At 37.1% G+C, this 27,202-nt stretch overlaps 1 protein-coding gene across 4 annotated transcripts in view; it reads left to right on the top strand.

The window, feature by feature from the left end:
- Atg2 (Autophagy-related 2) overlaps positions 1-27,202 on the top strand; it is a 232,937-nt gene that overhangs the window by 184,138 nt on the left and 21,597 nt on the right. For 3 of the 4 annotated variants that reach the window (XM_015168271.3, XM_070210843.1, XM_070210844.1), the window contains 2 exons: positions 12,331-12,557; positions 15,242-16,066. In XM_015168271.3, coding sequence (XP_015023757.1) covers positions 12,331-12,557; positions 15,242-16,066 — 1,052 coding nt within the window. Of the gene's footprint in view, positions 1-12,330; positions 12,558-15,241; positions 16,067-27,202 lie in introns of those variants that run through there. The other variant, XM_032440820.2, reaches the window with a different exon arrangement.

Below are 27,202 nucleotides of genomic sequence, written 5' to 3' on the forward strand. Positions count from 1 at the left end.
TGAATCAATATGAATAGACGAATGAATAGACGCTTGAGATCCAGAAGCTCGATCTTGGCGCCGACAAAGTTGGTAGCGTTATCCGACCATATCTGAGATGGCCTGACTCTAGTCGACATAAACCTCTTAAGCGCATTCAAGAATGAAGCTGGAGCTTTATTTCGTTCGTCTGGCTTATAGAAAAATGGTCTACAATAGCCACAACAGCCATTATATGCTCCACTAATGGAGGCTTGGCACGAAAGCATCTCACACATTTTCCAACGACCATGGATACGGTCTTCCTTCCACCAATTGGCCAATACTGCAACCGAATATGAGCAAGAACTGCCCGTGGAGCAGCGTGTAACCCCGATTGTGATGGTAACACGGGAGAATTATCTGAGCGCCCATCAATTCTAAGCATGCCAAAATCGTCCAAAAAGGGTTAAGTGATGCGATAGAACTGGACAATTTAACTACTCTTCTCGACTGCAATGATTTGATCTCTTCCCACAGGTGTGCTCTCTGGACGAGCCTTAGTAAGAATTGGGTCCCATGTTGTATATCACACACTGTTAGTCCAGGATGCCTGCTTCTGTGTATGAATTTATTAATATATCCGAATATGCGCTGCATTGAATCAAATGAGTTGACGTATTTACAACTGCCACAGTTATATCAACGAACGGAGATGACGCAATAAAGAACTTTTTAAGTTCGAGTTCTGTGTTTTCTGATAAGCAAAAAGCACAATGACGATTTATCTAATTCACTGGGCGTAGATCCTCTCGAGAGTATATCTGCCGGGCTTAGTGAAGTAGGCACGTAGAGCCATTCCATGCCATTAGTTAGCTCTTGAACTGCTGTAACGCGATTAGCGACAAACACATTGAGCTTGCAGGGCTGGGTCCTTATCCAGGAAAAGCATACAGAAGAATCCGAACAACAGAAGAATTTCCCATCAAAGAGTTACATTTTAGATATCTCATGCATGAGATTAGATAGTAAGACTGCGCCACAGAGCTTTAGCTTTGGAACTGTGATTGTTTGTGCCTTCTGTGCCTTCTCAAAACTGCACCAAAGATCATGCCAAGCTGTTGCTAGTGATGATGGCAAGCTTTCGTCCCAATCAAGTTTCTCCTTCCAGATCTGCTGCAAAAAGATTTTAGCCTTGGCGATTACTGGCCCTATGAGTCCAAGCGGTTCATACAAACGAGTAATGGTCGATAGTATTGATCTTTTGAACGGTTTGGATCTCTGCTGAATGGACGAAAAAGAAAACAGTAGCCGATTCCACGCTGAGTCCCAAGCAAGTCCTACAGTTGCCGACAGCATCCAGAGCTGCATGATCGCAATCGGTGACCTTTCTTTAGGCAATTCAAGTACAATGCAACTCGTTTTGCCTCCCTAAGCCGTAATGCAGAGGTCAAATTTCCAAATCGGGCACAATTATATATATTATGACCAGGGCTGTCACAAAACACGCATACAGGGGCGTCGTGGTTAGTGGCGATAAATGACGATCTACTTGTGTTAATTGCTTTAGTGTTTCCCACCAGATGGCTAGGGGCATAGCTTGACATAGCAAAATTTACTATTTCCATTGTCCGGCATCTCTGCTCCAGAAAAGAAGCCATACGATGATATTAAGTTGACGAACGACGCATCCTCTAGCCTTTCTTCCCACTTGGCTTGTGATGTTGGGTTTAGCTTTTGTAAAATAATCTGCAGAATGATGCATCCAGCGATCTGTTCGGAGTTGCCCATGCTCTTTAACGTAACGAATATGTGCGTTGAATTGGTCGGATAACTCTCTTAGCGACACGGCCGATCCACCTGCCACCCATTTGAGCCCCAATATCTCAAGTATGTGTGCCTGAAAAACCAACCGTCTATTATTAAACCTTATCTCCAATAAATTAAGTGCTATGGCATAAGAAGATGCTGCCGCTTTTCGATATCTGCTAAATTAGGATGATTTTCTATGACGGTTGTGAACATAGAATAAAAGTTGTCCCATTCTGTGTAGCCACTACTGAACGTAGGCAACTTGAGGGGCTGTGCCTAAGCTCTAACTGTCTGCGAGGGCAGAACAGATTGGTCGCGAAATGTTGAGCAGGGCAATATTGAGACACGATTCGCAATTTCACTCCGAACCGAATTATCAATAGAAACTGCTAACTCGTCGAAGTCCTCACGCAATTGGTTACCGATTTCATCAAAGTCTAGCTCTTCGAGGCATATAGACGAGACATATAGACTGGTCATCACATAGAAGAAACGTTGGCACAAAAAGTTTCGGAAGATATACATATGATGTGTTTTCTGAACCGCTTACTCTACAGGGAAGTGCTTGGCGCACTCTCTTCCATATGATTTGTGCGATAGAACGGCAACGCTGTTAATTTTTATCTCGCTCGCACTTACTCTCAGCTCTCAATGCTCTTTCTTTATGTTTAGGGGTCGCTTAAATGTGTGTGTGTGTGTGTGTATGTGTCCAACAAGCAAAACCATATTCCCATATGCGGAGGCATTTCTACCCTTTTGAAGGCACGAGTAATATGAAATAGAGAAAGGGTTTGCCACGTTGATGCGAAATTCTGGCATTTTAGCTCGCTATCGTTGGTAAGGGTACCCAGCGTTGCCATATGTGCATTTGTTGTGGGCCTGTTGCTTGCCTGCCTGCCTGTCCCCGATGCAAATTTAACAAGATTTAGTGATTTCTTATTTTCGACCTCTACCATAGGCACACACATACAAATGTCTGTGAATGGGCAGATCATGGGCGCAAAAGAAAATATCATTATTGGCACGCGTCTGACGGGCGCCCTTCTTTTTTAAGATTTCGATACATGAAAGTTGAGTAAAAATAAAATTCTTTAAAATATTAAAATATACCGAACTAAAAAAAAAAGGATGCGATTATATATTAATAGTTTTTAATTTTGGTGATCAGGCACTTGACCTCCATATGAAGGTGCTTGCCAACAGTTGACCCATTCTGACTGCTGCAGGTAATAAGGGGTCAACATTCTTTCATCAAAATCTTAAAGAAAGAAGTTGCCATTAGAAGCTTTGATAGAAAGAGTGTGCGAAACTAGCTGAGTAACTAACAACGGTGATCGCTAGTACATGCAAACCGTTCAAAGAACACTTCGTTTGCTTTAGCAGTAATAGAAATAAATAAGTAAAATAGTTCCTAATAAAAACTTAAACCGCTAGCAAACTGCACACCGTACCACCGCCCCTACTCGACAGACATTCCAACAATTCATTTTCGTCGAAAAAAACATATTAAAATAACATCCCATGTACTCAATAAAGAAAACAATTAAAATACATTAGCAAAGCTGTTAATAGAATGTTAATGTGTGCATGCACAGAAATTATTGCAATTTAATATAAGAGCACGTTTTCTTAAGTAATTAAAGTAAGTAACTTCGACGTTTCTTACATTTTTATGGTTTTTGGTTAAAATAAGCAATAGATCTAATTGTGCGATAGAATATTTGCTTATTCTTGAAAAACCAACATCATTAAAAGTGAAGCTTACATTTTGGTCTAGTTACAATTAATTATTTTTTTTATTTCGAGCTAAGGGGTGGCGGCGGCAGTGGGTGTCGATAGCTATAAAATGAAATATACTTAACCTATACATATCTACATGTAATTTTTGGTGACTCTAGTTCGCAAAACCTAGTGATTTGCTCAAAAACAGGATTTCGATTTCGATCGATATCAGGAAAAAACAAGTAAGTGGTCCTAGTCGGGAGCTCCTGACTAGGGAATACTCTGAACCATCTTATTCAAACATCAAATAAATTAAAAAAAAAAAGTTCCCTTGGCAGGGTTCGAACTCGCAACTGACAGCAGAACTTGTCGTCGACTCTACTCAACAACCACACCAAGAAAAAAAAAATGCTTTCCCCGGTAGGGCTCGAACTCGCGACAGATCGCACCACTTGCTATGCCTCTACTCAGCAGCCACACCAATAATTAAGTACTTATTGTAAAAAAGGAACTAAAACAACATTACAGAAAAAAGTCGCAATTACCATGCTCTTAGAATGCGAAGCAGACGCGCATGACTGTGTGTGTGTACATGTATACAGAAATTCTTAAACTGGTTGGCAAAAACAGTTTGGTTATTAATTTGATTTATAGCTGTTGGGCGGTAGCGGGGAGGTGGCGATAGGTATAAAAGAAGAACATATCAAGTTTGGTGAATCTAGCTCTTAATACTCACTAAAATTGCTCAAAAAACAGGATATCGATGTCGATTTTTATCGATTGCTTGGAAACGGAGTAAGTTATCGATTATCGGAAGCAAACTCGATCTGCGCGGGCACTAGGAGCACCTACATCTAATTTCAAGTCTCTAGCTCTTAAGGTTCTGTGATCCTTGCGTTCATACATACGGACAGACAGACAGACGGACATGGCTAGATCGACTCGGCTATTGGTGCTGATCAAAAATATATATACTTTATGGGGTCGGAGATGCTTCCTTCTACCTGTTACATACATTTGGATTTTGCAAAAATACAATATACCCTTATACCCATATTTAAAGGGTTCAGGGTATAAATACTGCGCAGGCACTGCGAGGACCTACGTTCAAAAAAGTTATTTTCCTTGCGTTCATACAGACAGACGGACATGGCTAGATCGGCTTCCGCGATCGAAGAGGCTTTTTTGAGTTACATACATTTGAACAAAAACAAAAATACGATCTTTAAAAAAAAAAAAAACTGCGAAATGCAGCAAATTATCTAGAACTCTTGATGTTATATTTTTACAATAACAGCAAACGCAATTATTATTTAAGAAAATATTAAAATTGTACTAGGGATATAAGCAAATATGTTAACTTGCAAAGTTAAGCAACTTCAAGTGGTACAAACACAAACCCATTAATGTAACATAGCTCTCTCCTTAACTAAGAACATGATTGATCAGGGCTTATGTCGCTTGCTCTTATTAAGAAAAGACAAAATAACTGATCAAGAATCTCCTGTTCCAACATTGAGATCACACCACACTTGGCTTCTCAAGTATGAGATAGGTATTTCGCAGTCACAAGCACCATGTGTTCTGCGTCCTTGTAGTCCGGCAAATTACGCATAGTGTTCGATAAAGTAAGCTAGACATCAAGGTCAATTTCCCTACGTTGGTAGGTCCAACTGTTCAGAGGGAGAATATTATGCTTTGATAGCCAACATATCAGAAATGTGTGCCCAGGAAGTCGTCGCTAAGGAAGATCGGAAGGTCCACTTTATTGGATGGAGGCAATATGCATCAGATAGCTTACAGACATTTTAAGTGAGCACTGTGACTTATGGCACTGCCTACACTCATTTTCTGCCTCTGCATTTGCAGATGCTTACGCAAAATTTCCTCCAATTATTACATTACAATTACATCTTCTTTTATATAGAATTATTTATAAAAAGGAGCACAAACAAGTTGGAGCTTTCTCAAAACTTGTAGGCTTTAATTTAGGCAATTGACAATAGACTGCTTAAAGGCAATAGTAAAGAAAAGTGATTTGAGATTGATCCGTCAGTGGCATTAGAGAAATCTAATGTAAGTTAAATAATGATGATAATCGATAACGGCTACCCTTTCACTTAATTGTAACACCCCATGACATACATCATTCATTTTCAGGAGCTGCAACTCGCTTTTTAAAATTGGTGCAATTGGCAAAATATTCTGAGTTTGGTCAAATATGGGTCCAATTAGAGAAATAATATCTCTAAATGTAATCTAATTCGTATATGAGTTTGTGGAAAATGAAAAAAATTTCGCGCTAAAATCATTTATAAAAATTATTTATACTATAATATTCCAATATTAGAAGAGAAGAATTAACAAGCCGTTAAGGTTATGGTGTCTCGTGAACATTAAATCTAGCCTCTGTAATACTTGGCCAAATCATGGATTATTTTCAAGCTGACAGACTGCTCCCATTTTATGTGAACTTTAAGATTTGAGGGAGAGCTCCAAACAAAACTTAAGAAGCCGTGATTGTCTGTATTTGTGGAAGCGGCGAAAATCCTGAAGAATATTCAGTTGGTGTACGACAGGTAGAAGCATACGCTGCGAATGCTGTTGGCGCTCAATGTACTGTTTGGGCTTTCGTGGTCCAGCTACTACATGGCCACATCAGCGCACATAATGGTCCAGGGACGCGCCCAATCTGGAGTAGGATGCTTCGGTCTGGTACATGAGGACATCAGGACTGTGCCATCAGTGGCTTAAATGGGTTATATACCTTCAATGGGTTGAATGTTGCAATTTAAAAAAAGTAAAAATTTAAATAAAATAAATGTTGTGAAATTTCCGCTCTTGTTCTTCTCGCTTGCTCAAATTAAATTAATCACCGACAAAATATCTGATCAACCCGACAGCGTTGTCAGTCTGCGGCTTAACACATACAAAACCGTCATCGATCACCACACGAAACTCAAACAAGTCGAAGTCAGTTTTGCGCAGTTTTGTTCTAGGTGAACCGCTGAGCGTGTTACCGTGGTGCTTTTAGCCGAAGCCGAAAGCCGAAGAGCCGAAGGGCTCTAAAGGATGCTTCCGTAGCTCCAGGAAGGCAAAAATTTCACCATGGAGGTCAGGGAAGCCGTACCGGAATGCTTCCCAGTCAGAGCAACGTCCTTCGGCCACTCTGACAGTAATATACAAAGACAATATTGCATTACGAAAACAAAACTGATTTCTCGCAGCAGCAGCCCAACGACTGCCTCCAAGCGTAGGACGATGGAATATCTCCCTCAATGTCGCGATGACCCAGAACACTAAATCTGCCCGGTCGCTTGCACCAGCTGTGGCTGGCCGCACCGACACCGTTACTTTTTTTTTTTAATGCGAAGGGACAAGCGCTTATAAAAGAGATTCCAATACCAGACCCGGCCAAAAGACTGTTGAACGTCCAGAAGGGCACAGAACTTTTTTCTCTCAAAAGTGCTGAAGTGGCTTACAATACGGTGAACGTGCTCAATCGCATTATGGTGTCCTCGAAAGCTAAACCACAATACAATATTGCAGAATTTTTGTAATGATTTTTACAAGGTGGGAAGCCGACTAAAAGGCCTTCTGATTAGCAGGGAATAGCAATGATTACCTGTCTCGGATGCCCTTGCCATCTCAGTCTCGGTGGTATTATTTGCGAAAGTTAATCGCCGCGCACAATTCATTGACGGCACTCGGAAAGTGTGTGGGCCATCCAGTATTTGAAGGCTGAACTCAGAAATAATATACATAAAGCTGGCTCCTATATAGCCAGACCGCCAGCTGCTCCATTTCCCATTCCTTGTTGATATATTTGGAGGCCAAATAATTGTATCAGAAGTTTCACGTTTTAATTCATTTTCAAAGATTCCAAAATATTCTTTAAGACGTGTCTCTCACATTTTTAGCAGATTCCAAGCAAATTCGGTGGAAAGCCGAGTCAAATATTTGTTGGACAACAATTTAAGTTTTATCCGATTTGCTTCAATCTTAGGTTAATGAATAATACGTTGAGTTAATAAATAATACGTTTTAATAATACGTTTTCACCCGCAACTGTGGTAAATTGCCAAAAAACGGACGCTATTTTCGCGCTGTCTACAGCGTTTTTATGCAGATATCGAAAAAAAAACAGTGACGCAAACATTTCTCGTTACCTACGACCACTAGATATTACTACGACGAAGAGTTCTTGGTGAATGGTACTTTACATCCTCACCTAAAGAGCTATGTGAACAAATCTCCTGGCCCAGCGGCGTCAATATTACTTACAAAATCGGAGTATAGAAAGCATTACTCAATATAATGGGCCACCAAGAAATATTTAGTCTACCATATTACAAATAACTATTTGTAATACATATATATATATATTTAGTCTACCATATTACAAATAACTATTTGTAATATGGTAGACTAAGATTTCTTGGTGGCCCATTATATTGAGTAATGCTTTCTATTTGTAATATGGTAGACTAAATATTTCTAGGTGGCCCATTATATTGAGTAATGCAACCAGAAATGGTTACACTACGTAAAATTGCAGGGTTAATAATTCTAATCTTTGTGAGTGTAGCATGTGTAGCATTAGAGTTTCAAGTTCAGAAATCAATATCGTATTTCTTGAGGGCGCGGTTTCGTATATATTTTTTTGACCTGAACCCATTTAAAAATGGTAAAAAGGGTATATTGTGTTTGTGCAAAATGTATTTAACATTCTCCCTCCGATCTCCGACCCCATCAAGTATATATATTTTTATATATTCTTGATCAGCCATATCCGTCTGTCTGTCCGTCCGTCCGTATGTATGAACGCAAGGATAGGAGCTAGAGAAATTAAAATTTAATATGTAGGTCCTCCTACTCCATGCGCAAATTGAGTTTGTTTCCGATAATCGATAACTTCTTCTATAAAAATCGATATCTTCATCCTGTTTTTTGAGTAAATTGGGTAAATATTAAGAGCTAGAGTCACCAAACTTGATATGATGCTTGTAGAATATCGTATATATATATATTAGGTATCGTTGTTTTATACCTATCGCCACGTACCCATACCACTGCAGAGTTATAAATCAAGTTAATAACCTATCTTGTATTGCCAACCAATTTAAGCCACAATAAATGAAATTGAATCTTTGATAATACATAAATATTATATACTACGACAAGATATACTGTTACACACACAGAAATTATTTCCAAGAACACACACAAATTCATGCGCGTCTGCTTCGAATTCTATCAACAACATTGCAATTGCTATTGTATAGTCTTCTATGCTGCTATTTTCATTCTTTTTTTCTCATAAGGAATTAATAATTGTTGTGGCTGTTGAGTAGAGGCAGTGGCAATTGATGCGGTTTATCGCGGGATCGAGCGTTGCCAAAAGGAACTTTTTTGATACCCTTGCAGAGGTTATTATAATTTTGTCGTGAGGTGTGTAACGCATAGAAGGAGACATCTCCGAACCCATAAAGTATATATATTCTTAATCAGCATCAACAGCCGAGTCGATATAGCCATGTCCGTCTGTCCGTGTGTCGGTTTCTATGCGAACTAGCCCCTCAGTTTTAAAGCTATCTTAATAAAACTTTGCAGAACTCCCTCTTTCTGTTGCACGCAGCACATATGTGAAAACCAGCTGGATCGGACCACTATATCATATAGCTGCCATAGGAACGATCGGTCAAAAATTAAGTTTTTGTATGAAAAAACATTTTGTTTTTCAAGATATCCTGAAAAAACTCGGCATTTATTAGTTTTACTTTACTACTCATATATATGCAAAATCCCATTAAGATCGGACCACTATATCATATAGCTGCAATAGGAACGATCGGTCGAAAATTAAGTTTTTGTATGAAAAAACATTTTGTTTTTCAAGATATCTTGACCAAACTCGGCATTTATTAGTTTTACTCTACTCCTCATATATATGCAAAATCCTATTAAGATAGGACCACTATATCATATAGCTGCCATAGGAACGATCGGTCGAAAATTAAGTTGTATGAAAAAACATTTTGTTTATCAAGATATCTTGACCAAACTCGGCATTTACTATTTTCCCGGTACTTCTTAGATAGGGGCAAAGCACTATGAGCATTATAAAAAGGTTGGGTCTGCAAGGGTATTAGATCTTTGGCGTGCCGTTTCTTTCTCGTTTATTATTTATCATCATTTCTACAAACGAGCGCGTAGGGTTCAGGGAATCTTTTAGTCGGGAGTTCGCGACTAGAAACTCTTACTTGTTTCATCTTATGCCGTGAATTTCATGCTAAATTCCAAGCAAAGAGTTTTTCTCTTTTTCTTTTGAAACTGCAGGACTGTCGAGTGGAAAAGAAAATGTCTGTCGTTGTTGGATTACTTATCCCACTCCTGAACTTATTATGATGCCGCAATATCCTTTTCTTTATACTTTTCCGGCAATTTTTTATTAAAGTCTTTTCGCTTCATACGGAAAATCTCAAGTATCGATAATTTGGTTATCGGTATCATTGATCCTACTACTAGATATCGAAAGCAATTAATATTGTAAACAATTACTATTCAATAAGGTAACAATCAACCAATATCATAAAACTTACGACAATACTAAATACTGACATAAATATAACAGAATATAATTGAAAACTGTCAGTGCTTTTGGGTTTTCTTTGATCTTTCGTCAATCGGAACCGAACTGTGACCATTTATTTACAATTTTAACTTTGTGGCGGAGCAATCCCAGTAGCACCGATCAGGCTTACTAATCCTAACCTACACCACGGCGGAGCGATCACTGCCGTTGTGTCTTTTTCTAACTTAGCTACTCTGCGGTTAACAGTTAGCAATACAGTATTCTCGATTGTATAACTGACGATTGACGGTGATAAATTTGGTTGAACACCAATATAAAAGAGTAAAGATCCAAGATGACTACCTGAAGAAACACCAGAAGTTATGTAAACCTGTTTAGTTCATTTATAGACAAACAAAATTTTTCTATTAAAAGATACAATGCTAGTGCTACATTTTATCAATGAAGCAACCTAAGTACAATACAATATTGGTTCAATATTATATATATGTTTTCAAATTGTTTGGTAGGGCCTAGCATTGTATCTTTTAATGGAAAAATCTTGATTGCACATAAATTAACTATAGATAGATTACCCATTAACCTTAACGAATTTAACAGCATTTCTAAGTTTGTTCAGAGACAGAAATAGCTGTGTGATTATGGTAATATGGATCATATTCAACCAATAAAGGAAATAGACAATAGCATAATTCTACTTAATAACTCTTCTGGCAGCGTCACTCAGAATATTATCAACCATTATCTGAAAGATACATACGTAGTGCACTTTACGAATGACACCACAATAACAAAGGAACAGAATTCCAAAACTTTATCTAATGGCTACTCTAGGACTAGGTACCTACGGAGGAAGAGTTAAGTATAAACTCATTGCGCAACAATTACTTTAAAGCAGTGCTCAACTTCAATAACATAAGCAAACAGAGTTCAATAAAACAGTCATATGCCCCAACACTTGCTAGCAAAACGTACGCAGCGTTCACTCCAAGAACTCTTGCAAAATGTGCCAATTCTTTGTTCGTGCAAATTCCAACAAAACTCTTATGCTAAAGTCAGCTGAGTTGCCATCAAAGACACCGTCGCTGCCACCAACCCACATCTAGATCAGGATGTTAATAAATAAGCTGAAGTCATTCTAAATTTTGATGTTTGAATAAAGAACAACTTTCCGTATTATAAAAGGTTTGAAGATTAACTTATTCCTTAAATAGTGTTTTTGCTGCTCCCCTAAATATAATAAAAATATACCTTTTTTTTTGGGTGAGTTGTTGATCTTTCTGACCTATATACCCCAAGTAATGCTTGAGTGGCTTCTGATTGAGTGGAAACAACGATATGTCCCTATGATATGATTTTAAAAAAAAAGCGTGGTCCGACCAATGCAAATGTTAGTTGGTAGCTGGTGCTATTTATACATATATTTTTTGTATATATGCAGATTAGCATGCCAAGTGAGCATAACATTATACTAACATATTATGGCAAATTACTTTAATTGTGGTTTAACATTTTTATGGCGGATACATTTGAATAAGATGTGGTTTTATGCTATTGTAAATCCAAAAGCTTTTTTGATGTCAAATACATTTGTTTATTTTTTCTTCAATTAATATTATGATTGATTGATTGGACGCGATACAAACCGATTGGCATGAGCTTTAATCGGTTAAACTGAAATACTGCGAGTATCTGAAGTTTATGGAAATAACGAAGTGATCCCACTCCACTTCGTAATCAAGGCGCTTTTGAAATTTTATTCTATTTTTCCATTTATAGGGGCCTATTATTTTAAAACAAGTAATTAAGGATATATTAGGCTCGCCACAAATTTTTTACACCTGTCGACATTTTCTTTACGGTGTATGTGAAGAGTTTTATGAAATTATTTTATTAAACAAATGTTTGACCGATCGTTCTAAAGCAGCAATATTATGGTGATAAGATTTTGTATGCATAATGCATCAGATCATTCCAATCGCAACTATATAATATAGTTGTCCGATTCAGCCGGACCCATAGCTTGAAAACTGGGAGATTAGTTCGCTTAGCAATAATCAGACGAATAGATGGACATGGCACTCTTAGCTCGGCTGTTATTGCTCTATTAGCTCGATGTTGATGCTGACATAGAATAAATATGTATATTGTATGGATATATGGATATATCCTTCTAAGAATTATACACTAAATGAAGCGCTGAAGTGTAATTTTTATTGTTTATTTCTTATTTTCTTTCGAAGGATAATTTTGGTATCGAGGAGATATACGTCTCCGAAGACCCACTTCAAATAGTTGACAATCACTTCAGCTTACCCAGTGAAAAAATTGATCTCCTACGACCTCATTCCTCTTTCCCAGTACCCGAGGAAAGCTATACATTATGTGAAATGACATTTACTTGGCATCTGTTTGGAGGAAAAGATTTTCCAGATTTTATTACTACCCGAAAGTCAACAGATAATAAGAGGTACGTAAAATGTTTTTAATAAAATATGTATAAACCTAATTTTAGTTTGGGTACGCGCAGCTGCCTGTAAAGTTATATATTGCAGCCTCTGGCAGTTTTGCTGAAACAAAAAATAAGGCATAGATCTGTCATTAATGTTAGACTTACAAAGTTAGTATCGGATAAAAAACTGCTTTAATAATTTCCAACATTAGGTCGTTTTAATGTTTATTAGATATTTTATTGAGAAAAATGCCAGTGCATGTAAAAACAAGTAAAAGGTTCTAGTCGGGAGCTCCCGACTAGGGAATACCCTGCACCCTCTTCTTCCAACATCAAATGCATATATGTATTTTATTTTAGAAGCTATATATCAAGTTTGGTGACTCTAGCTCTTATTATTTACCAAAATTGCCCAAAAAACAGAATATCGATATCGATTTTTATCGATTGCTTGGAAACGGAGTAAGTTATCGACTATCGAAAACAAACTCGATCTGCGCGAGAACTAGGAGCATCTACATCTAAAATTTTATACCGACTCGGAATAAGCGATAACGCTGATCTTGCGACACATACAAGGAATCGGGTTGCCGTCGTCCGACAAAATTACTACATGTGAGGGACACTCGGTAACTTATATACCTAGTGAAGTCACGGTTCCCTCTTGCTGGCCTTGACGTACATTTCCATAAAATCATTATAGCTTTTTTTACGTGGATTCCGGGTAAAATTAAATTAATGTACTTATTCGCCGTTGCAATAAGTATACCTTTTGTGAGTATACATGCAGAGTCTTGTGTTTTCTTTCTTTCTTGAAAATTTTAGAAACTGACATAATTCGAATCTTAAATAGTTTTTTTATACCCTGAACCTATTGAAAATGGGTAAAAAGGGTATATTGTATTTGTGCAAAATGCAAATGTATTAACAGGCAGAAAAAGGCATCTCCGACCCCACAAAGTATTTATATTCTTGATCACCATCAATAGCCGAGTCGATCTAGCCATGTCCGTCTGTCTATCCGTCCGTCTGTCCGTATGTATGAACGCAAGGATCTCAGAACCTATGAGCTAGAGACTTGAAATTTTAGATGTAGGTGTTCCTAGTGCCCGCGCAGATCGAGTTTGTTTCCGATAATCGATAACTTACTCCGTTTCCAAGCATTCGATAAAAATCGATATCGACACTTTTTTTGAGCAAATTGGGTAAATAATAAGACATAGAGCCACCAAACATGATATGTTTATATTATATATATGTCAAGTATCTTTCATTTTATACCTATCGCCACCTCTCCGGTACCACCCCAGAGCTATAAATCAAGTTAATAACCCAACTTTTATTGCCAACTAATTTAAGCCACAATTTAAAAGCAATCAACTTTTTCATAATATACAAACATTCTATGGTACAATAATATATACTGTAGAAAATGTCATAAAAATTGGTTAAGAAAAAAACAATGTTATATGCAACTGCGCAATTGAATGGGGCAGCAGCTTTAAGAATTTCTGTATACATGTACACACACACATTCACATGCGCGTCTGCTTCGCATTCTAACAGCATGATAATTGCGACTTTTTTCTGTAATGTTATTTTAGTTCCTTTTTTATCATAAGTATTTAATTATTAGTGTGGCCGCTAAGTAGAGGCATAGCAAGTGGTGCAGTCTGTCGCGAGTTCCAGCCCTACCCCCTATTCGGGGGAGGAGAGGAGAGGGAGCCTCTTCATTGTTGGATTTTGAAAAGCTATGCAAGGTGAATGAGATGCACACAAGTGTGCAAAGTACATATGTATTTGGGCGGTAAGGATTTAAAACTAATAGCCTCTGTCAACTGCTTAAGGAATTTTCAAATCTCACATATTGGTGTTTTCACCGGTTTTTGGTAACATGTGAGTGGCAAAAGTACCGCTTCTTTAAAAAACAGCTGATCGAGTTTCTTTAATTTACATAGGCGCCGTAAAGTTCTTCTTCCAAAACTCAAAAATTGTGCTGTCGAAGTAAGGCCTCCATTTTAGGCACTCTTTTCGAGATTTCGCCATGTTTAAATTCTAAAAACTGTGGGATTATTCTATTTTTTAATTTCTTTTTTAAAGTTGCCGTTTGCTTTCGTTGATATATCAGCTCTTTATGGTTATGATACTGTACCATTTTTCAAAACATCGATAGAAATCACGATTAATCCTTGCAAAAAAACACGAAATGTTCCGGGCGAATTTACACATATTTAAAATATGTGCCTTTGTTGAAAGATGTGTGAAATGTGTTTTCTTATGGGGAAACGCACAGGGCGCATTTCACACATTTGTCAAAAATGTGATTTTCTGAAATGTATGAGAAATGTGTTCAGTGGACTGAGGCTATAACATACAAATATTAAGGAATCGGCTGCCACTCTCAGCAGTCTTACTCACTCTGGGCACTCTTACGCACTCATGGGCTCACTCGTATCAAATATTCTTGTTTCGATTTTTTTGCAGTTTGACCTATCTATAACTATTTATAATAAGAATATTATATAGTAAGCCTGATTGAATGTATCCCACAAGCAAACACAAACACATATGTCTCAAGTAGCGCACTTTTTGCATCAGATGTTGTCTGTTGTTTTTTATTAAAAATAATATATATTCTTTTTTTTTAATGTGCGTAAATTTTTTTTGCTGGAAATATTAAAGTTATCCTTTTCTCATTTTAGTTTTACAGACATTGGAATGTCGGAAACTTATAAGCACGGCGTGTCTCAAGCACTTAGCAGAGGCCAGGCAAAAAATATGAAAATAATAAATGACGAATTAAAGACATCTCGCAATTCAGATGTACTTGTAGAAATTCAATTTTCGAAAATACGTTTCTCCTACGATGTTTACGCTAAACACTCAATATACTCATCCCGACAGGTATTGGTTATATCGGATATAGAGATACGGGACCGTTTACTTTCATCAGATATTAATAAGCTTCTTTACCACGCTAATAAAAACAATATACCACCAAGGAACGATTTAAACATGGTAACGGTGAAATCACTAAACGTTCGATCAAATGTTAAAAAAAACCGAGCAGAGGAATGTTCATTAAAAGTATCGATTTTACCTATCAGACTAAATATTGATCAAGACACTTTATTGTTCTTGGAAGAATTTTTTTCTGCTTTAGTTAAGAGATCTACGAATGAAGACACGGAAAGTAGAAGTAATTTAGAGCTCATAAAACATGAAAGATTACCTATGATGACTATAAATGAAATGTCAATTGGCTTGCATGATTTCAAATGGAATGAAGGAAAAGATTTCTATGATTCCACTGGAATAATGGCTTCAGAATGTGCACAACATGCTGAAGATTCTTTTGAAAATGAAGCTATTTACTTTAAGGAGTTTATATTCAGTCCTGCACTACCGATATGTTTTGACTATCATGGTCGAAGAGTTGAATTATCCCGGGGTCCAATAACTGGCTTAGTAATGGGGCTCGCTCAGCTACAGGGATCTGGAATATGTCTACGTGAAGTTATTAATCGGTAAGCTCACAACTATTATTTCTTTTTTTTGCATTTATTATTTCAATTAAAGCAGCGCACGCTACATTTAAAATAAACTTCAGTACCTTTGTGGGTTTTAGCTATTAACTACCTTAGACCGATAAAACTACTACCACTACAAACTCACACTCCAACTAAAACAACAACTAAATTTAAACGAAAAAAAAAAATTACAATTTTAATAATAATAAAACGACTTAAAAATACAAATTTTTTTTTACGGAGCCAACCTCAGTACACAAAATGCATTCATATATCAACAGAAATTTTAAGTTTAAATTTTAAATTTTAATTTTAAGTAAGTCGTGATCTGCGCTAAAAAATTAAGAAAATTGTTTCTTTGCCAGCCAGAGACTTTGCCAGAGCAGTGAATAACAACACATATTAATATGCTGTTATGTATGTATATTCCCACGCATACAAACATAATTGCTTGCCCTCAAAGAGCCGAAGCTGAGAGCACATTCTATTTTTAGCTTTTTCGTTCTCTCGGCTGTGAGAGCGCAATGCTACAGATTTCGTTTTCGTTCTCAATTTTCAAAAAAATCAAGCTGCATGGTAGCATTTTGTAGTATGGCGATACTCATCTTAGTGTTTATGTTGTCTTTGCCTAAACCCTCTTATTCCAACACTAAATAAATTAAAAACAACTAAGAGGTTCTAGTCGGGAGATCCCGACTAGGGAATAACCTGAACCCTCTTATTCCAACACCAAATAAATTAAAAACAAAAAGTTCCCTTGGAAGGGTTCGAACTCGCAACTGATCCCATTACTTGCTGGCGACTCTACTCAACAGTCACACCAGCAAAAAAAGAAAAAATAAAAAGAGGGGAGAAATTGCTTTTAAACAGACTCAATACGATCCTGGCTATTGTTATACTGCGGAGACCAGATGCAAAAGCAGTATTCAAGGTTAGGGCGAACAAGAGAGATGTACAGAAGTTTTGTTATAAAAGGATCGTTAAACTCTTTTGACCATCGTTTAATGAATCCAAGTACACCTTTTGACTTATTAACAATGGTATCTATGTGAAGATTGAAACAGAGTTAGAATCAATAATAACGCCTAGATCCTTAACTGTAAGTATACGCTGCAAAGGGATATTGTCTATTGTATAACTGACAAGATAGGGTGTAGTACGATTAAATGTCATAAACATACACTTTGAACAATTTGGATGCAATTGATTGGCCGAACACCAAAGTTGCATAGCGTTCAAATCGTCTTGTAGACGAGAATGATGTAGGGTATTAGAGTATTATAGAAAAAGTTTGATATCGACCGCATACATGTGTACAGAGTAATGAGTAAAGGTCCAAGATGACTACTTGAGGAACACCAGAATTAACGTGAACCTGTTCAGAGGTAGTCAGCCTCAGCATTACTCTTTGGGTCCTACCTTTTAAATAAGAATTAATACAAAGCAAAATAGACGGAGGGAAACTTTTCGGTCAAGTTTAAAAAGTAAAATGTCATGGTGCACAGAGTCAAACGCCTTACTGAAGTCAGTGTAAATGACATCAGTTTGCATTTTAGAAAGGAAGTCAGAATTTACCAAAGAAGTAAACTCAAATAGATTGGTTGTGGTTGACCGATTTTTTACGAATCCATGTTGAACAAGAGAAACAACTGATTTGCAGAAATGTTGCAAATTCGAAGTGATTATTTTTCAAATAATTTAGGGATAGCGGTCAGTTTTGCAATGCCTCTGAATATATGTATATCAGACTTCCCACCTTTCTTGTGAAGCGGAATGATAAAAGATTCTTTCCAAAGTGATGGAAAGACAGAAGTTTCAAGGGATAGATTAAATAGCTTTAGCAATGGATAAAGAAAAAGAAGAACTACACTCCTTGAGTAGACAACTAGGAATATTGTCCGGCCCAGGAGAGTAAGAAGATTTTAAAGAGCTTAAAGCTAATAGAAGAGACGAGTGTTAAATAATGGGAGGAGGTATAGAACTAGCGGAAGAAATAGTATAAGGGTAAGAATTAGTATTAGGACAAACTGAAGAGTAAGTTGATTGGAAAAAATTAGGAAAGAGGTTAGCAGAATCAGTGTCATTGCTAGCTTTATCCATCCCAAGAGAGAAAGAAGATGGCAACCTTGAAGATTTACGCTTCAAGTTTACAAAATTATAAAACTGTCCTTTGGGCAAATTGCCTTTTACAACGAGTTAGATAATTCTCGTAGCATTGAGAATTAAGAAGAAAGAAGTTCGACTTGGCTATGGAATATTTAGCCAAGTCTGTACACGAACCAGACTTTTTTAACTTTTTAAAATATTTAGATTTTACATATTTTAGATGTGATAATCTGGGAGTAAACCACGGTTGTTTTGAGAAAGTAGTCGAAGGAATTGACTTGGGAATACAGTTTAGGGTGATATAAAAAAATTAATGGCAGTATTCATATCAACCGAGTCATATAAGGAAGACCAATCGGTTGTATAAATAAGCTGATTCAGCAAAGAATAATATCCTTTACGGAAGCAATAGCGGGGCTTATTGGGCACGAAATGAAAAGATTACAATTCAGCATTGCAATTTCTAAAGTAGGATGATAGACATCCTCAGGAAGAGATAAAGGAGGGGACCTAGACAAATACAAGATCAAGTGTTCTATTCAAATGATTAGAAATTGAATTGATTTGAAACAACGAAAGATCAAGCATGCAGTCTATAAAGTCGTGCTGTGCTGAGGGCACTAGATAATTTTCAGTAGTGAATAATGATCAAGAGATGTTCGGCAAATTAAAATCACCCAACACCATAAATAGGTCATTATCTCTCACGTGTGAAGAAACTTCTTTAATACTTAATATGTTTCATATAAACTTGAATATCAGAAGAAGGAGGGACATAAGAGCATGGTTTATAGATATTCCGTGTAGGAAAAGACACCTTAACACCTTAACTGAGACAATATCAGCGTCAGTAGACGTACTAGGATTTAAGTTAAGGCAATTTTAATTAAATTTTGGAAATGGTTATTGCAGCCTTTGAATTCTATTTTTGTGCGCAATTGCGGATGGGCACCAGATAAACGAGGCATACTCAAATATTGACCGCACAAAGGGCGAATATAAATATAATTTTGTAAACAAACCCAAAGACCGCATACGGCATAATATAGTTTATATGCTGAATGAATAAGAACTTGGAGTGGAAAATTACTCCTAAGTTCAAAGCTTCTGATTTACGACTAAGTTCTTGCCCGTTAATGGATGAAAGAATGGCACAAAAACATTTGGTAAATGTAATCTGATAGTATTTAGCTAATTTTTGTGGTAACTGGTTATGTCTACTTTTTTCAGACAAGTTGTGTAAGTCCTTTTGCAAAACCAGTACATCATGCTGAGACGAAATGCATTTAAATATTTTAAGGTCATCGGAAAAAAATAGATAATCGGACGAATGGAAGCAACTCCCTAAATTAATAATAAACAAATTGAGTAGAATCGTACCAACACAAATCCCCTGAGGTATCCACGAAGTTGCGACATAAAGTGTGGACAAAGTGTTGTTGATGCGTACATGGTAATAATGATCAGACAGAAAGGATTTTAACCAGATTGATAAAGAAGAGTGAGAACCCAGCCTATACAGTTTCTCAACGACAACGACGTGATGACCTTTTAGAAAAGTCAATATACAGTACATCAACTTGACTACGACGTTTAAAGCTCTGGATGCAAAGATTTTAGAAAATCGCTAAATTGGTCACTGTAATTCTGCGCGGCGAGAAGCTATGCTATTAAGGATCGATATACGGAGATATGTTTAACGACCTTATGCTCGAATAATTTTGAGATATAACTTGGTTTTGCAATGCCCCTATAATTAGGAATATGGCAATGGGCATGATTGTAGAATCTTTCCGCTTTTAAAAAAACTCCTGCAGAGAGGGCTTTGGAAAAAAGGCTCATAGAGTGATGTTGTACAGTTTTCAAAAAGTGCTGATATACCATCACAGTCTGATTGAGAAAAGTTATTAAGGCATCTAGAAGCGGCATAGAAATTTTCCTTTGAAAATAAAATATTTCCAAAATTTAAAGTGTTAGTAATGGAGCCCCTATCGCAATTATAACATTTTTAAATTATTATTATTAGGCAGTATATGTGAGACACATATACAAATAGTGTCAGTTCCGCCGACCACAAGCACGGCCAACTGGTCCAGTGTAGAGTCATCGTAATTTAACCGGATCGTTGCACATGGCAATGTGTGTCGCACAGCTATTATAATGCCACCTCTTTTCGAGCTCCGTTCTTTCTCAGCGTCTCTATCTTTACAAAAGACACGAAAGCTTCCGCTATCAAAAAATTCAGCGTCGTAGAAATCCGAGTTGAGGATTGACGCTGCAGCTACTCATTACACACTCTCTTTATCAAAGCACTCTATCTTCGAGTTGTGCTTTCTTTACCGGACTGCGTTTTCACAACTGTTAAGAGGCTTAAGATTACCTTATAAGGCCATCCCTTGCGTTGGCCACTCTTCTCGTTTGGAATATTTAGAGTTTTGAAGTGCATTGCTTGCGCTTCGATTTCTTGCTCCTTATCGGCACCAGTAAGGCATAAGCAAAATGTTATCGAAAACTCGCTTGATCGGCGAAGATATGCGTGGGAGAATTTATGCTTCCAGATTTATTGCAGTATCATCGTTCGCAGATTTAGGTCTGATAAAGATTTAGGTTCTACTGATGAAAGTCCAATGCGAAGTGTTAGAGACTTTTGCAAATAACGGTTCAGCAACCCCCAGCTTAAAATTGACAAATCGCATTAATGATAAATCCGCATTAAGTTTAACCAGTTTGACGCACTTATCAATATGAATTTTGGTGCGTTGTGGTTAAAAAATTGCCAACTTGTAAATATTTTGTTTATTTTGTTATCGCTTTTGAGTCTTTGCATATATTATGTTTCAGGAGCAAGATCAGGAACAGTTTTGACAATACAGCTCTGCTTTATTGTTGCTCTCAGACCGTCAAAAAGTTTTTCAAGGGGCACTAAGCTCATCAATTTTCGTTTGAGTATCAGTAAGCCCGACACAGTAGTCACACTGCCATAGTAGATTTGATAACTCAATGCAATGATAACTCAATGCGGCAAATTGAAGAGCACCGGACAGCATCAAAGTTTCTCAGCTGAGCTGTTAATACCTTAGTACTGCACTCAACACAAAAGCGAAACGGCTTAGCGGATTAAAATAACACGTCCGAAAGCTCCGATAGCCAATGATTGAATGAGTATCAATATTTTTTTTAGGTGGATCGCATAACACAAAATTGTTGCCAAATTTGTAACTCTTAACTGGACGATGAATGATCTCACGTCAACGTTGCAATGCCTCTTGCTTGCATACCTATGTCGAGCATTTTTTATCCTATAGCTAAACCTAAAATCAGTCAGAAACTCAAGGTCCCCACCCAAAGCTAAAATACATATTCAGTATTCGCCATATTTGGTCAGGCATGAATTACAGAATGATCATAAGGACTCAATACTATTTAGAGTTTGTGAAAGTTCTTATTTTTATACCCTGAAACCATTAAAAATGGGTATAAGGGTTTATTGTAATTGTGCAAAATCCAAATGTATGTAACAGGCAGAAGGAAGCATCTTCGACCACATAAAGTATATATATTCTTGATCAGCATCAATAGCCCAGTCGATCTAGCCATGTCCGTCTGTCTGTCCTTCCGTCCGTCCGTATGTATGAACGCAAGGATCTCAGAACCTATAAGAGCTAGAGACTTGAAATTAGATGTAGATGCTCCTAGTTCCCGGGCAGATCGAGTTTGTTTCCGATAATCGATAACTTACTCCGTTTTCAAGCAATCGATAAAAAACGATATCGATATTATGTTTTTTGAGCAATTTTGGTAAATAATAAGAGCTAGAGTCACCAAACTTGACATATAGCTTCTAAAATAAAATATATATATTTGCATTTGATGTTGGAAGAAGAGGGTTCAGGGTATCCCCAAGTCGGGAGCTCCCGACTAGAACCTCTTAATTGTTGTTTTCAAGTTGATGCTTGTCAAAAATGTGTTAATTCTCGAGTTGTTAAAATCCAGGTAAATCATGAATGTTTTTTCTGTTTGTTTTTATATACTGAACCCATTTAAAATGGGTAAGAGAGGTATAAAATATTTGTGCAAATGTATGTATCAGGTAACAGGAAGCATCTTCGATCTAATAAAGTGTATATATTCTTGATCACCAAGTCGATCTAGCTATTTACATCTGTCTGATAATATGATATATAGCTAGTCACATATTTTGACACGTTGCTTCTAGAATATGTACCAGATACCTTTAATTTTATAGTTATCGCCACATCCCCGCCCCAACCCAAAATATGAAGCAAATAAATAAACGAATTTTAGCTAACAACCACTTTAAGCTTTAATTTTAATGCAGGTGTCTTTTAAAGAATATACGAATAGTCTATTGAACAACAAGATCTGCTGCTGAATATTTCATCAAAAAATCTGGGAAGATGATACCCTTTCTACATATAAACTCAACCTTGGGATATTCAAATAATATATATATATATATATATATATATATATATATATATATATTAATTAGCACAGACTTCAAATCGTTATGGTCAACACCCGTAGGATTTAATATGTTAGATGTCGCAAGAGTGATTGTGAGCATTTAATTTTAAATTTCGGTTATTCACATTTTTTTTTTTTGCCTCGTATAAATGCGGGGTGTCCAGTTTTTTTCCTTGCTTTAATTATCAGATTAACAGTATCGATTAGTTGATTTATAAGTTTCGGTGTTTCTATGTTTATTATTACCTAGCTTGTTTTGAATCTGTAACTCTATTGTTTCGAAATCATTGGCATCTAGTGTACCTTGGCGCTCTGTCTAAAAACTGTTGATTTTATGTACCTTTAGATTGGACAACATTTTTCCAATGTGATAAACGTCAGCATCTTTCAACAACAGTTATTTGAGTGACAGTTGTGGACCCTCCCCTTTTTGAGAATAGACTTTATTTTCCTTCGTACATAATGGGGTCAGATTGCTTCCTAGTCTTCTTCGATCAGTTGCTCGCTCGTCACGCAGTGCTGTTATCAGCTATACTCTACGGCATGTAGCATGTAAGATTAGTTTGACAGTGTCGTGGATCCCCTTTGAGGCTTAAGGCATCCTGATATTTCCAGTAAGGTGATATGATAACGTTTTACCTGGCCGAACTGTAGACTTGTGATGCGTGTACAACAACTACTCCGTACCTATTTTTTAGAAACAAGGTAATGATATCGGACTTAAAGGTTGCCTAATTATTGCCCTATATGATAATATTGGAAAATAGTTATATATTACGGCTGCTATCGTACGTGAGACTAATGATTTCACCATTGCATATTCGGAACATTTTCTTTAAATTTTGCAGATTTCTAAGTTGGCCACAATTTGTGTAGGTTTGTCAGTTTTGGAAAGTGGAATTTCCCCAATATCTGTTTTATATTTTCTTGTTCGGCTCTGTGGGCGCGATTATGTTCCAAATGTCGTCAATGGAAAACTGTTGTAGCTTTCCTAGATCCCTGAATATAGCCAATAATTTTTTTTCATTGCATGCCAATTCCGCACCAATACTATACGCTGTAGCATTGGACGTAAGATTCAATGCTTACCTGAAATCTGGATATCTGAGTATGACATCTTCTTCTTAATGTGAGTTTGTCTTTACATGTGTTTGCTGTTGGATCCACTTTCACGTTTTAGCAGGCTGTCCATAGACATGCGCTTGGTTCAAATTCAGAACACCTTTAGTAACTGGCCAACCCTAAGAACGATCTGAGCGTATACAGAAATTTCGTTCGTTTATCAAAGATGTTCATTAAACACTTCAGTTGGATTTTGGTAAAAGCATAGATAGAATTGAGCGGCATGAGATATTTTAGTTCCTTTTCGGGCCTTTTTTAATTCTTAATCGACCCTGTGTCTATCGGAATTCTTATTTTTCTACCAGCTAGCTGTCGTTCGATAAACGGTAGCCGGGAGAGTTCCTTAAAAAATTCTTCAAATCATTGTCATATGTAAGCGAGGCGTCATCTTGGGTATCGGCAACCGCGGCTATTGCTGCATTGTTATAGTCTTCGTCATCATAGGCCTCTGAGGAGTGTTGAGAACGCGCTGTCGCCTCTGACCTTTGGTCGGACGAATTTTGCCTTTTTTGCCCTATACATTCAGCCTGTGTGTTAGGGACTTGGCTTTTTCCAAAGAACGGGTCTATGTGCATGGCTGACTTCTGATCTTGATCTTTTTTATTGTTTTGTTTTGGACTGGCATTGTTGCTGCTGCTTGCCCTGTTTGAAGAAATTTAGATTTTTTTCTGTCGTTTGTATTTTTCCTTATCTGTCTTGTGGGTGTATCTGGTTTCTGTTGTACTTATTTGCTTGGTAATTGTGCAGCAAACATACTGCGTTTGATGCTTGCTTCCGCATTCCTAGCCAAAGCGAAAGTGAATGGTAGATCCTTCGGCCGAGCTGAAAATATGATTGATTTCAAAGATTTCTGATGCTCTGAGACAAAAGCGTGCAATTCATCGTCACTGACCTCTTTATTGGGCCACATTATGGTTCAGATTTACGACTCAAATGACTATTTGTCACGAGAATCAACTCTGGTTCGACTTCGTCGTAGTAGTTTAAGGCTGTTGTCGCCTTGGCCGGATCATCTTTAGTCCCTGTCGAAGGAGTAGTTCTAATATTTTGTTGGCAGAGATGCATTCAAGGTATAATATAAGTATATATAATATAATGTCAAAGTTGAATTTTATACTGAGTTCTGTTGCCTTCGGACGCCATACGGGTTTATATGCATTGGAGGCGGATTGCCTCCAAGCTACTTACTTATTTTGTGTGTGCAGAGCTTGATAGTTTTATGTATAATGGTATTTCACATTTGACACTTAGCTTTAGAGATATCCTTTAAGCGGAGACTATTCATTAGCTGTCTTTTGTGCTATTATTTTGCTTCGGGAACTATTATCTGGATCTATGTCCCACCCGTCGTCACTATTTAATTCCATCTTGACCTCAATAAGTAGCTCATGAGCGTTAACCAATGCAAGTGATCTGCTGGCACCTCACATACGGGTTTTGTTTATTAGGCCCGAGTAAACACAATGGGAAATAGGCACAAGTTTAGAACTTCTTATTTCTCTGTGCTTTATTACAATTAAAATGTAGCAATTCGATTTGGAATTAACCTAATATTAATAAAATTTTTTTAAGGAAATTGTTTTCTCTTATAATAATAATGATAATTATTCAAAAGCAACGTGCCGATGCAACGTTTATTCATAGCTCGGGTATCGACTTAAGCTCTTCCTACAGAACTGAAATTGAAGCCAATAGCGAGCTGAGGGCAACAGAGAAGCATAAGCGATAACGTTACACATGCATGAGATCTGCCTATTGCCGCTATCCATTGCGATCAGGGCGTTAAACTCAGGCGCCCGCTGCATTAACACCATGCCTTAAAGTAATATGTTATAACGTGCGAGGGGCACTCGTTAACTTTTAGGTGAGGAAGACCAAGAGCATTCCGGTTGTTATTTCGAAATATTTAAGGCTGGTTGTTGGGAAACTGACTCTCAAAACACTTATTCTCTCTGAGTTTTTTATGTTAAGTCCATAAAATTTTCCAGTTTGATCGTAACTGGTAATGTTAATGTTGGAAGTTTTATATGAAGAATAAAATAAGTTTCCTGTATGTAACTTACTGCTCGAAATATTGCCATCGTTAGAACGAACTATAGTCTTATTTATTTTATTGTCTTAATATGAAAAATACATTTATCCATGTTTTGTGCCTGAAATAAATAAAGACTAGGATATATTTTGATAGTCTTTAACATACCACATTAGACATTACAAATTATATAAAACAACTTGCGATTTTTTATATTTAACACCACACTTAACGCAATGCGGTCAGAAGCCGCTTATGACTCTTCTCTAGCAGCAAGTATAAATATGCATATATATACTAGCAGGTGTAGCCCGGCCTTGCGCGGGGCATCTATAAAATAAATGTTCTCAAAAAGCTCTGAAAATTTTCTTGATACTGATCGGACGGTAAGTAATCAGCTTTCATACAAACGTTTGTTTCCCAGTTACCACTGTTGTGGTTGGAATTTCACAAATCTTTGAAACACGAGTTCATTAAGTTTTCATGTAGAGCTTTGAAAATAATTTTGCAGCAAATCGGAAAAAATTAAAACTGCAATAAACTATTTTTGAATTACACTTTTTACCGAGGATGCGTTGATTCTGCGAAAAAATGATTATACCCTGAACCTATTTAAAATGGGTATAAGGGTATATTGTATTTGTACAAAATCCAAATGTATGTAACAGGCAGAAGGAAGTATCTCCGACCCCATTAAGTATATATATTCCTGATCATCAATAGCCGAGTCGATCTAGCCCTATCCGTCTGTCTGTCCGTCCGTCCGTCCGTATGTATGAACGCAAGGATCTCAGAACCTATAAGAGCTAGAGACTTGAACTGTTTGTCCTGACTGACCGACTAACAGACTGACTGACTGATTGGTGATCAACACACAGTAAGATCTAGGAAGCTGAAATGTTCACTGTAGTTACCTTTTGGGCATGTTAAGACGGGATTTCGGGATATTCCACCCGCAAGTATGGAAAAATCGCGAAAACCTTTGTATGAAACTTATTTGTTTACCATTCGATCTGTATCAAACTCAATTTCAATGTTCTTTGCTCAAATTTATTTGAGGGGTGCTTAGCACTTTTCCTTGGTAGAATTGGGGGTCAAGGATTTGGTGGATGACGTTTCGCCCTCAAATTCATTTTCAAGGATCTATATGAAAAATCTTTTGAGACGCGTTTCACACTTTTCGCAAAAGCAAAGCATCCTCGGTAGAAATGCGATCCTAAATTTTAGTGGTGCAGTTTAAGGTATTGTAAGATTAACCTCAAACTTATTTTCAGAGCTCTACATAAGAACGATTTGGGAAATTTCACCCACAACAGTGGTAAATTACCGAAAAACGATATGAAACTTTTTTGTTAGCCATCAGATCGGCATCAAATTCCTTTCCA

Source organism: Drosophila virilis, unplaced genomic scaffold (assembly GCF_030788295.1).
Source record: "Drosophila virilis strain 15010-1051.87 unplaced genomic scaffold, Dvir_AGI_RSII-ME tig00001170, whole genome shotgun sequence".
Classification (NCBI taxonomy): domain Eukaryota; kingdom Metazoa; phylum Arthropoda; class Insecta; order Diptera; family Drosophilidae; genus Drosophila; species Drosophila virilis.